The 13,463-nt window shown below is 34.1% G+C and overlaps 1 protein-coding gene across 1 annotated transcript in view; it reads right to left on the reverse strand.

The window, feature by feature from the left end:
* LOC150094606 (cell adhesion molecule Dscam1-like) overlaps nucleotides 1–6,662 on the reverse strand; it is a 313,219-nt gene extending 306,557 nt beyond the window's left edge. Inside the window, exons 1-2 of the mRNA XM_090411602.1 lie at nucleotides 6,644–6,662; nucleotides 6,188–6,508 (exon numbers count right to left, since the gene is read on the reverse strand). Coding sequence (XP_090267728.1) covers nucleotides 6,188–6,508; nucleotides 6,644–6,662 — 340 coding nt within the window. The remainder of the gene's footprint in view (nucleotides 1–6,187; nucleotides 6,509–6,643) is intronic.
* Nucleotides 6,663–13,463: the final 6,801 nt, after the last annotated feature.

The following is a 13,463-nucleotide window of genomic DNA, read 5'->3' on the forward strand; positions in this document are numbered from 1 at the left end:
GCAAGTATTTTACGAAAATCTATTTAACGAAGGCCTCTAAGGACAGCAATCACCATACAATAATTTCATACGGACGAAATGCGTCATATTAATATAATATACAACAATTCCAAATTCAAGGATTTTAGAAGTTAGTAAAGAAATCATTTTCTACCAAATCAAGTATCTACTAAACTACTCGGCAATTCAATCGCATTATAAAACATTAGTCAAATTCCCAAAGAATGTTCGCAGTTGATAGAACAATCAACTGTATCGCATAAAACTCCTCTGCTTTCAGGTCTGTTACAACAGCCTATTGTCTTGTAATGCCATAATGCTCTTACATATTATGGAGGTTAGGTTAATGTAGTTTTCGCCCTCTTTTTATGTTTAAAAGGAAGGATAAATTATTCTTGCTTGCCTTTACACGTGTACATAGTCGAGCGAACATACGTAATTTCAACGTAAACAAATGCCAAATTAATACTTCAGACAACAATTGCCATAAAGTCGCGACATATTACCTTCAGCTGGAAAGGTCTCAATTGGAATCCCGTCTAGGAAGAGCGGAGCTTTTAGGTCTTTACATCGGAAAAGCTTAATTGCTCAAACTACCCAGAAAAACGAATATAATCAGTAAACATAGCATGGTGGCTTCATATTCTTATAAACTGTTAGAATGGAAAAGAGGATGGCTGACTGACGGATATCAAAATGTCGTATATGGGAGAGGGTGAATCTCCAAGATTCACGGTAACCAGTGGTATGCCTCAAGGATCAGTCCTTCGTCCATTCTTATTCAATCTGTACATGAATGACATTGGAGGGGATTTGACATGAGACGTACAGCTATTTGTTGATGATGCAAAGATGGATAATCAGGAATGTTATTGAAATGCAGTACTCAATGAATGCAAACTTCTGAAAGGGTTATTTGAATAGGCTGGAATTGTGGGCATGGAAAAATAGCTACTATTTCAATACCAGTAAACCTCAAGTCATTCACTTTGGCTTGATTCGATATCCAATGTCGTATTATGTTAGTAGGATTATGCTAGAAGAAATTGATCCGACTAGAGATCTTGGAGTATGAAGTTGAAATTCAGTGGCCATATAGCAAAGACTGCAAATTCAATTTACAGGATAACTGCAATGCTGAAACGAACTTTGACACATAAAGATAAGGATGTCATTTTGCCTTTTTACAAGGCCGTGATAAGACGTTACTTGGACTATTGCGCGAAGGCCTGGTCTCGTGGTTTCCGTGGTTATTCTGATACAATGGAGAGTGTGCAAAGAGAAGTGTCAAAAATTATATGGAGACAGATTGAGAATTTGTAGGCTGCAGACACTAGCAAAAAGGAGAAGGAGGGATAACATGATTGAGACTTACAAACGTCTGAATGAGTTATGCAGAATTTCAATAGATGGAAATTATTCATTTTAAAGAGGGTGGGGAAAGGACACGAAATCATCCTTAGAAATCGAGAATGAATGCTATCAAGAAAAGGGGTGAGGGGTAGAATTTTCTTTCATTGAGTGATGCGTGATTAGAATGTATTACCGTTTGATGTTGGTGTGCAAGTATTGTGATTGAATTCAAGAATAGGTATGCCAGCTGGTGCGAACAGTATGCCCTCCTTCAATGAGTTTCTGACTCCCTGGCAGTCTCTCTCTCTCTCTCTCTCTCTCTCTCTCTCTCTTTAATTTTAATTTTAATAATAATAATAAAATAATATCCTTAGTTTCTTAGGATTCTAAGGAAACAGAGGTACTCGAACAATTTAGCCGTACTTCGAAGGATCGCGATGTTGTTTTAGGAGAAAGAATAAATAAGCTACATTTATAACAAACGAGAAAAAACTAAATGCGAAGAAATTATGTTTCTTCAAAAATAAGTAAGCAAGGTGAAACCCTGTTGTTTAACAAACAAACTTCTTTGGATTTAGGAATTATCTACATAAATTCAGACAGTACTGAAAAATATATTCAGAAACCATAAAAAGAGCCGAATGGAACTGTTTACATTAGATCAAGGTACCTCATAAAATACCTGCTCAAAAATATTCGGACGCCTACCCATCTCAACTGTCACTCAAATATGAAAGGAATCAATACGAACAGGGTCGCCCCATGCGGGTGTGCAGGTTGTTCCCCGCACAAAGGCGCCTGATTAGGTGGGGTGCCATTTAATGACGATAAATAATAGTCACATTTTATACGATGCTCTTATTACTGAAGTAAAACTTTAATACATTGATTGCATGACTTAAAATAAAGAGTAAGGCGATAAAATGAACAGTAAACTCAACAACCGAGTAGCCGCTTTGCTTTCACGTACCGCTTCATGAGTGATACATCAAAGCAGGTTTGAACATGTTCAGAGCGTCGATATCAGCGTATATCTTGTATTTATATACCAAATATATAAAAATTTCTTGAAATTAATTTAATTTTAATTTGCAAATTCTGTTTTATGGCGGGAGCTGAAATATAACTTTGAACAAAGGCTCCTCTTACCCACGGGACGGCACTGAATGGATCAGGTCCACCCACTGCTGCTATAATAGTTTTCTATCTTCTGTGAAATCCTCCACTAGATTTTGGTTGTGCTGTGATAATTCTCTTCCAGTCTTCTAAAATAGCACTAGCCAGGAGGAATCGCCGACACTGGTCACTAATGGCGAAAGATTCAGCCTATTTCGCAGGTGGCGTTCCAATTCATCCCGCAGATGTTATGGGGGTTGAGATCAGGACTTTGTGTAGGCATCTTAAGTTCTTCACCCTCAATCTCTTTAAGCCATTTTACTGCACAGATCTCGCTTTGTGGACGAGAGAATCATCTTGTTGATATATTGCCAAAATACGAAAATATTGCCATAAAGTTGGAAGAACAGAATTGTATAGGATATGATTATAGTCCGCAGCATTAAGAATCTCCCCATTCATCGGAACTAAGTGGCAAGCCCGAATGATGATGATCATCAATAAATCATCAACAGACCATGATACCTCCTTCCTCAACACAGTGCATTAGGTCAGTTAGCATTCTCCTGCCATCAACCTAAACAGACACTGGTACCGTGGACTACAAGATGGTGAAGCGTGATTCATGATTTTCAGTACTCCAGAATTCAATAGCGGTGAGCTGTGCTCCACTCCATCGAATACTTGGGGATTGGCCTTGACGATATTAGACTTTCTTACTGCTGCACAGCCATGTAAATCTATGTTCTTCAGCCCTGATGAAGAGTTATGGTGCAGGCGTTGCTTGCAGAGGCATTTTGGAACTCGGTAAAACGTGTTTCAACCGAGGACAGACTATTGATTTCTTCAGTGTCATTTTATATGGCCTAACAGATTACGATTTACCTGTTTATTGCTCTTAGACGTTTCCACTTCAAGTAACTTTAACATCACTTACAGTAATAGGCATGTTTATGTAAAATGTTAGAGAGAGAGAGAGAGAGAGAGAGAGAGAGAGAGAATAAAGATATGAAGAGAATGAGAATTTGATGATGATCCGGTTATCCTGGATAACTTCCGCATTGTGATACTGGAGGAATACGGTTCATTTTAGACGACTGATTTGTAAAACTCCCGAAATATTCCAAAGAGAACACTTCAGAAACAGATTTAGAAACGGAAACCATCCAAATAAGAAAAAAAAATTTGTTTTATTTTTGTATCTGATATAATTTACAGCTATAATATTTAAGCTTATCAAATGTTGAGAATATCGTTACCACTAACACAATTTGAATCATTTAATACTTACTAATTGCACCGTTACGTAATTAATCATATCGTTAAACCTATAAGGCACATCTACTCAAATAATGAATGTTTTCTTCTTTCAAAATGACATTTTACTACACATTTGGCTACTCTCAAGATGTTCTCATTAAATTTTGCAAGGGAAACATATAAGATTAATAGGACGATTATCCAAAATTACTTACATATTCATCATTCAATCGTATAACTGTTTGGAATCGGATAATTTGTTTTAGGTAATTATGTATTCGATATTATATCAAAATGTAGTCTCGACAGCTCAAATGATAGCGACGATACCATTTAGTTAATACCTACTTTAAGGAAGTGAGGAATATTAGGTTTGTCTCAGAAATTCGAAATTTCTCTTGAAAACGAGCAAACCAACATGGTAATACGTGTACCTAACTACATTCATCACTGAGAATAATAAGATCCTGTATTCATACTTGGAAAGAACAGATTGAAACACTCTGTTTAAAACAATCTGGCTACATGAATAGGCTTAATCATCCTAAAGCAAATCCAGTTGCGGTAATAGGCCACAGAATCTAACGTTTTTTAAGGGGGGGGGGGTAAAATAGACAATTAAGATATATTAAGATCAGAAAATGGACAATGCTAAAATCTTTAAAACTAAGGTTGAAATCAATACTCGGGATTATACAACTAAGCATTTCATTAACGAAATGTGTATTTGATCCTATTTTGCATATGCTAATAAAATATAGAAAATATACAAAAAAGTGGAATGATATTTCAGAGAAGAAACTTAAAGTAAAGAAAGCGAAGTGAATTACATGATTTTCATGGAGATGTCTAATGAATTGAGCCCATACATGATCGCGTATGTTTGCAATGTAACAGAAAAGAGAACTTCAATACAAAATGAACATCATATTTTCTGAAGTACTAACACTGACTGTTGTGGTTTTCTTTTCTTTTCTTTTTCGATCAAAAACAAATTAATAAGGAATTCTATCAACAGTAATTTAACTTAATTGATTTATTTTTTTAAATATGTCCTTCTCTGTTGTTAGTTATTTATCTGCCCGGAATGCATTAAGAAGACATTCGATTTACATTAAATCTCTCATTTTCCTTTCTCTTTATTTTCTACTTTTCTCAATCTACATTTTTCCCTACACACCTACATTCTCGCTATATTTTAATGGTTATTTCTATTAATTCCAATAAATTTCCAAATCATTTATCTTTGACTCTAAATCTAAACTCAAACAGTTAGCTCATTAGATGCAAAACTATGGCTTGCCACTCACGAATGGTGGCACCCCTTTAGCAGATAATCCGCAAACCTAATTCTGGAGTGCAAATATGGAGGGTTTTAAGGCACTGCGGCTGGTAATAAGCAGACTAGTGGTCTTGATTAAAATCATTCAGCACCTAAAACCATTCACAACCATAAATATTAGAGTGACGTTTGAACTCCTATGTTGAATATATAACGGAACGATTGTCCATTTGCCAACAGCCAATTTAAATGGCATTTAAGTGGTATTCGGAGTACGGGTATCTCACTCAATGAATAACGAGGTTTACAGTCGTCTTTTTTACAGGAGGTCAACTAAGACTTCAGAATATGATTAAAGAAAACGTTTTCTTGATTATTTGTTTGCTTATTTTCACAGAGAAAGATAAACAGTGATCGAATGCTGTTCGTATTAACGTTTGGTTCCGTTAATATCCTTTCGAAAATACCATATTACACATCACGTACCGATAAAGTTCTCATTTGGCGGTTTAGCATGTGTCAACCTGTTTAGACCTGTTTTGACAGGTCAGGACAAGCAGCTGAAGTTTATATTTCAGTTATGCAAGAAATCAAATGATTTATAATAAGTTACAATTTTTAATTAAAAAATATTCTGCAAATTAGACAGCACAAAAAAAGTTATGCTTGTCCAGATTACTTATTTCCGGAATAAAATAATTTTATTTATATCTTGAAAGGCGAGCTGCAGATTTTTTTAAAATAACAAACTAAGAATTTCAGTTGCATAAGAATCAAAGATATATGTTAAATAGAGTTTGATTTGAAAATTTACAACGAAAATAAGTTTCTAAGTTTCAATTTTGTTACTTTTAGTCACTTAAATGAAGAAGTTTTTCCCCAAATGTCATATTATGTCCTAAGCTGGGAACTTTTTATCTAATTACATTACATCCGAAAAAAAAACGTATTCTTTATAAAAGTAAACATAAAAAGAAATGACAATCTGTGCGCTGCATGATTGTCAGATATCTTTAGACTATGGCAACAAAAGCTTCATTGTACACGTCGACAATCGAGAACAAGCAGACGTCAGTCGCCACTACGAACCATAATTTCCGTCGAAAGAGGAAGAAAACAAAAACACATTTCCTGTAAAACAATAAAACAGGTGTGCTATGAAAACAATGTTATTACCTCCCCTCACGTGCACGTCTCGGCTGCAAATTACCCCTACGGAGTTGGAAGCAAGGCACTTGTACACCCCATCATGAATATCCTGTCTGTACTCCTCAGCTCGGAAAGGCAAGAACACCAAGGAACCGTCAGGGCGAACGTGCCGTAAACCAGGGATGTCTGTCACAGGTCTTCCGTCTCGAGCAGTCCAGGAGATGCTGGGAACAGGATTACCATGTGCAGCGCACAATATGATTGCTCCAGTTGTATTCGAAAAATCGACCCGATTTGGAGGCTCCTGCACAAAGATGGGGCCATGCCGATCTAATGCCATCGTCAGTTCTGTTTCAAAAGAAAAAAAAGCAAAATAGATGTGATCAGAAATGAAAAAGAGAGGCTGTTTTGTATTTTAAATAGTTGTTAGAAGTGTTTAAAGTTCAGAAATAAATAAGGGGTACCTTTTTATTTTTTTATTACTTTGTTCAATGTTTGTCATGAACAGATTGTATACGGTGGTAAAATACACACTTTTATAAAGTCATCACATAAGCTTATTGAAAAATATGAAAATAATATTTTCAAGAAATTTTTACGCACAAACACATTTTTATTTACATTTCTTAGGAAAATGTTTATATGGAATCTGTATATATTTAATATTTTATGAAAATCAAGAATTTAAAAAAAAATACATTCAGTTTAGAGCGGAAATTCCCAAAAGGTTTTCAGCCTGCATTTGCTCTCTTGCAAAGTTTCAACTCTCTCTCTCTCTCTCTCTCTCTTGCTTTCTCTTTAATAATGATAAGAATTCCTTATCATTATTATCTTATAACTGATTATACTCTTATGCTTACGTAGTACTGAGTAGTATAAGCATCTCCTGCTCATGTTGTTCTTAATGACGCAGTTTACATTGTCTTTTAATAATGATATCCACTGTATGGTTTTCTCAGCATATTCCTGCACTAACGAAATTTTAATGTCAATAGCTTAATAATGATGAAGAGTACTGTTACTCAGCATTCTTTATTATTACAGCAACATCCATGATTATTGTACAATAGTCTCTTTCGGAGCTAGAAAGGTCTAAAATGTCTAAATAATAGAAAATAGCTAATATTTGTGTTTCTGTACACATTTTATTTTCTTTTATTAATTTTAGCACTTCATTATATATATTGTTGAGTTTATATTGTAAAGAACTTGATCTGAAACGTTAATCTAAATTGAATACACCTGAGTATTTATTATTGTTGTTGTTGTTATTGTTATTATTATTAATAGAAAGCACTCTGTTATCGCTGTTCCCGTTTTCATAGTTTTAAAGTGGTTTTAACTCACGTTTTTAATTTGGAAGTGCTGCTATTTAATTCCTCTTCAGCGTAACAAGTGGAATTAAATAGCAGCACTTTTAAATTAAAAACATGAGTTAAAACCACTTTAAAACTATAAAAACAGGAACAGCGATAACAGCGTACTCTCTATCAATAGGCAGCACGCTGTTAGCCAGGTTCAATTCATAGAAATTGGCTAAATAGAATCCAAATTTTGTGTGCTGAAAGTCATACACAGAGTGAACTGTTGGCATCAACGAGCAATATATATATATATATATATATATATATATATATATATATATATATTATGATTTAAAAATATTATATAAATGCGAGTGTCTGTTATGCGCAATTGTATTTATATAATGTATTATAAATAATATATATAATTAATAAAGTTTGAGTGAAAAAACTTATTATTTTGGAGAACTATTTATACTCATAACACACAGCACTTCATTCCATAATTAATGTAGAAGAAAGATGAAGGGATGAAGGGGTACTCAGTGGACAAGATTGCAACCTAACTGAGTTAGGTTGCTATCTTGTTCTCTTTTTGGAAACTCGTAGTCCAGTTCTTCGGGGATCTTGATAAAATGGATCTGACATTGCAGTCGTCACAAATTATGAAACAGATTAAGGGATTTTTTATACATATAGAGAGAAATTGATTTGCGTAGAAAGTTCAAAATGGAATCGAGACAGAAATATGATTTTCATGGAATAAACGATTCAATTTTAATTATATATCTGTTTGCACGGTCATTACAATTTCGATAATGAAATTTCGATCGGTATTTCCATTGCACCACCCTATAGATGAGTTAATTATTCTATATGAGTTCATTAGAAAATGGGAATTAGTTAAGAAAAAGGGAAAAAAAACTCATTTACATTGCATTTGTATTCCTGATTATTGTTTTTCTTTTTAGTTATTATTATCTGATCTGTACACCAAAGTATACCATATATATATTTACTTGGTATATTTATTTTTATTTTAATACAACATCGATGGTCAAACATACTTCATATATATTCGGTTTTGCTACTCAGAAATGCACTTCTTTTTAATTAGAATTTTGCGCAAGAATTGTTTATTAGAATTATCTCCAACGGAAAACTCTATTTAGTACAAAGAACATTAATATTCATATTGCTAATGTGGTAAAATGTTTACTTTAATTATTATTATTTATGACTAGAGATCAGAAAGATTTAGTACTACATAATATGTAGTCATAGCTTTTTGCATGCAGGAATGTATTCTTGCCGTTCGACTTATATGACTTGTCCATTATTACTTATTCAATATTTTAGGGTATTTTCGAATTTTTAAAATAAGAAAGAAATTCGGATTTTTATCCCACTTGACGTTCCACTTGACGTAAAGGAAGATGTCATCAGACATCACGCGTTTATATAAATGCATACAATAGCAAAACAATCTTGTGAAACTTTTATACTAGTCATAGTTACAGTAATTATTAAAAAGTGAAATAGTATTTTACCCAATTATCAAATGTTAATAAATTTAATCATGTCTGCGTTATACTTACGATAATATTAATTATAATACATCAAAGTAATTAATTACTACAGGGATTTAAGATGAGAGATAGCATCATTCTTACCATTATTATCGTTATCAAATTCCTGATATGTATCCTCATGGAAATTTGCCGTGAGAGTATGTATCAAGTTCTTGTTTGTCAGATTTTCAATATGCTCACATGTCTAATACTTTGGTTTTCTAAGCTATCACTGAGCAAGATATATCATAATATAAAATGCGTAGGAATGAGTAGACTATTCAAAGCTGACACTTTGCATCAAAGTAGTACTAAAATTCAAGTACTACAATTGGTCTTAGTTTTGAACATAAAATGCGAGCATTTGAAAACGTTCTTCTAGGTTCAACATTTCTTAGAATAATACTGGGTAGACATCTACACAGCGATTTTATTTTACCTGCTCTCTCTTGGAATGGAAATGATTCAGTAATTCAGAATACAGATTTTCCTTCTATTTTCCTGGGCGTTTTGTATCTCCATGCCCAAAGTCCTCTCTTGTTGTTGTTTACAGTATAGTTTCGCTTGATGTTACCTTTAGTCAACTTCTTTATAAAACTTATTCGCATTTATAATTGTAAAATCCAATTAACAGTACTGTCTCTAACATGAGCAATGTGCATTCTAGATAGCAACTCTCCAGTTATTCAAAATATTCAATTACCTGCATGGTAGTTGCTGAAACCTTAGTCCAGTGTAAATAGAGGTTTCGATGCCATAGTTGAAAATATCCTTAAAAAGGGTTTGGACTCTCACGGCCAAGTAAGTTGATTTCATATATACCTAATTTATAACAGGACGGTTTAGCATATCCATAGTATATCCACATTGTTCGATGTCTGTTGACTGCATGTGCTTTTTGTCTGGTTTCCGTATTTGGAGAATTAAAAAACCTAGAGTTTGCAGTTTACCTTCACTTGGAATATCCTTATAAAAGTTTTCGTTATCCTCGAGAATTTCAACAATTCATTCTGTATTCCTAGGAAAATTAAAACCTTGATAATTCGCAAATTCAACAACACTCTTGTAGTTATGTTTCTGGACTTTACTAAGTTAACTATACAAATATGGGGAGAATTAGAACTGAAGTTATAAAAGGAAATAAAGTTACCATAATAGACAAATTTATTATTTTTCTATTATAGTACACCTACTATGACAAGAATGAACCTATATTGAAATAAAACATGGGAAAAGAGTGTGAGAATAATATTTTGATAACAATGCGATTATAATCATTTGGAAAAATCAGAACATCTGCAAACAAACGCACATGATATCCCAATTTTCATGAAAATTTCCACATAACGAAATCTTGATATTATGCGAATGCATGTCAATTATGGATTGCAGTCACTAAACGAAACTCACAGCTATGCTTCTTGAACAACATTAACAGTTTTACAGAGTGATCAATAATACTGTTATCATCTTAGAAATGATGGATTGCTTCCATCATTGTCACGGAGAAGACGAGCTTATCTTACCTTTCGGATAGCAAAAGAGCATTACGGGAGTCTTGACGCCTGTCCATTTAAGATAGACTGCATCCAAAATGTTTCTCTTCGTTATCACGTAGTGCCTATAAACGCAATTGTTTCGGATTATGCCGAGGAATTTAATGCTATTACAGTATATATATATGCCCAATATCCTCGTTAGTTGTAGCGCTAGGTTGGTTGTTTTATGCGAAAGCTGACTTTCTGAAAGAAAAATCCCTTTCAACCTTGTATGATACTGGCCAATTCAACTCACCTCATTTGAAAGCTGCTTTAAGTGTATTATGGTCTTCACACCTCCCTACTCTCACTAAAAAGACACCAGGACATGAATCAGACACTACATCATTTTTGTTGTTGTTGTTATTGTTATTTTTGTGGAAAACAAGGCTTCTAGACTCAACAAGCTATACAAGTCGTTAGAGCAGGCGTTTACAAACATCCTTGCCTAAGGTGGGACTAGAGCCCACGACCAATTGGTAACAGAGTAAGTGTGCTAACCAGTTGGACAATTAGGCTGGATATTTCTAAGCATTATATTGAAACCAGACAAGGCCGATTTAGATAGCGATGAGAATATATTTTAACGCTGAAATCCATACTACAGGGTCTATTCTGGTGATCACGTGTATGTTCGTAATAACAACTAGTTTTGGCAATCAAAACTCGCACTTCAGTTAAGCACATACATTACCGTAAATTCCTCGCTTATACGATTCTGAAAAAATATTTTGATAAGAAATTGAATAACAGCCTGATTATAAACATTGGAGATATCAATGTTCCTGTTGTCAGTTGCAATAATGAATATTATTCACTACACTACACTATTTAATAAGTCAGCTTTGGATTTGGATTTATCTTTCGCTCAAGATGTTACTTCACCTCTAAAAGGTGTTAACTTATACAAATCACAAATCTGCCGCTCGAACACTGCTCTCGCATTTGGAGTGTAACTCCTAAAAGCTCCATCAAAATGCTTGACTCAATACAGAGGAAAGCAATTAGATTAATAAATGACCAACCTCTTCAGTTCACTCCTTTCACTTTCACACAGACATTTGGTCTCCGCAATCTGTGTATTCTATCAATATTTCCATGGCAAATATTCATCTGAAATGGCATCAATAATTCCCCCGTTCAGTACTAAGTCCGTTGGAACACGTACAGCTGCCGCCCAACATTCTTTCACAGTACACCTCAAAACCCACAGAACAAATTTCCTTTCCTTCTCCTTCATCCCTGCTACTGCTGTACTGTGGAACAGTCTTCCCCCTGACGTATTTCCCAAGGAATACAATATACAGGCTTTTAAATCAAACGTTAAACACGTTTCTCTTTTCCCAACCCACTACGCATGCACAGTACTAATGCATTATAGGTTAATCAACCAACCTCTTGTGTATAGGCCCAACATTAAAAAAAAAAGTAATATTCACTGCAAAAGTCTTCAATGTGATATTATAAGGTTCCACTGGAATTCACTAGTCATCATTGCACGTAATGGCATTCATAAGACTGGAGTATTTATTTCAATAGAGTCCAATATATCTTTTTTAAGACTCAGAATATTTGTGCGAACACCTTACAACTCAGTATGTTAGATATCTGTCATATTACGAAGGGATAAATATCTGATTTCTTGGACTCAGTTAGTCAAAACAAGTATACTTTAAAAATATTTCTAGTATATTTATTTTATTTTATTTTTAATATACTGCAGTGCGATAAATTCTTATTTACGTACTTTCGTAGAGATCACAGGAGCTGATTGTTGAAACAGGCAATGAACTTTCAGTGTGATAACACCATTATGTGCGTTAAATATCATATTCGCTTCATCTATTGTAGCGTATATGAAGTGAAATACCGAACACCCATTGCACTGATAATCAGTCTCCGATGCGTAAATCGAGTATATTCAACTAATAAGAACTATTTAGTAAAAACTCAAGTTCTTGTCAATTGCTATAAATTAGTTACGATGAGTCATTCAGGATTTTGATCATCAGTCTTAATATGTCTTGTTCTTCTTCTTCTTCTTCTACGCGTTATTCCCGCTTCCTATGCAGGGTCCGCGTGTTACTTAGATGCGACTTCTTGTTAATATGCCTTGTTTATAATTTTTAATGTTTTAAAAAATAATAAATTAATTTTTTATTTTATTTTAAAAGAAATATATATAATTTTGAAACTTGGGCAGTCACCTACAGTATTCAACTAATGACGTTTCTGGAAAATGATTTTACTGTTATAATTAGGAACTCTGTAGCTCCTTCAGTATCGACGATGCTATTTGGTTAGAAAGACCTAGATTCGAATTCTTCGAAAAATCTTTCTAAGACGTTTTCAACTGAAGATGCAATAACTGATCTCATACGCAATGGTAGGTCTTTTCCTGCCGGAAATTCAAGTTTTCTTCTCGGAATTAGGCAACCCAGCCGGAAAAACATACGTAATTTACATATACTCGTAAGAATACATTTATAAGATTCAGAGTAACCGCTTTATCCTATTAAAATTCTGGTTGGGAAAAGAACGGATACTTAGCTGGTCGTAGTCCGCAAAGACCTGTAAGCGTTCCTGAAGAATCAATTCTAATCAAGAATATATTCAAGAATCTGAAATAAAATCGCGTGAGCTGCACTACACCCTACGTCCAAAAAGAAGCCGAACTTTTCGAAAATATAAGAAACTTGTGGCGCCACCTGTTGTATCGTTTTGTTGTCGAAAGCGGCAACCTTCGTTAGTGTTGTGTCAACTCTTTATGACATTTGTTTCATTAAAAGCCGAGTTATAGTGTCAAGAGTGACAGTGTGTTTTGACGAACAGTCAGTCGACACGATATTCATGCCGTACGCAACGAATTCTTTATCAATCGCTTCAAAAC

The sequence above is a fragment of the Typopeltis vanoorti genome, chromosome 21, assembly GCF_054136105.1.
Source record: "Typopeltis vanoorti isolate ZY-2024b chromosome 21, IOZ_Tvanoo_1.0, whole genome shotgun sequence".
NCBI classification, from domain to species: domain Eukaryota; kingdom Metazoa; phylum Arthropoda; class Arachnida; order Uropygi; family Thelyphonidae; genus Typopeltis; species Typopeltis vanoorti.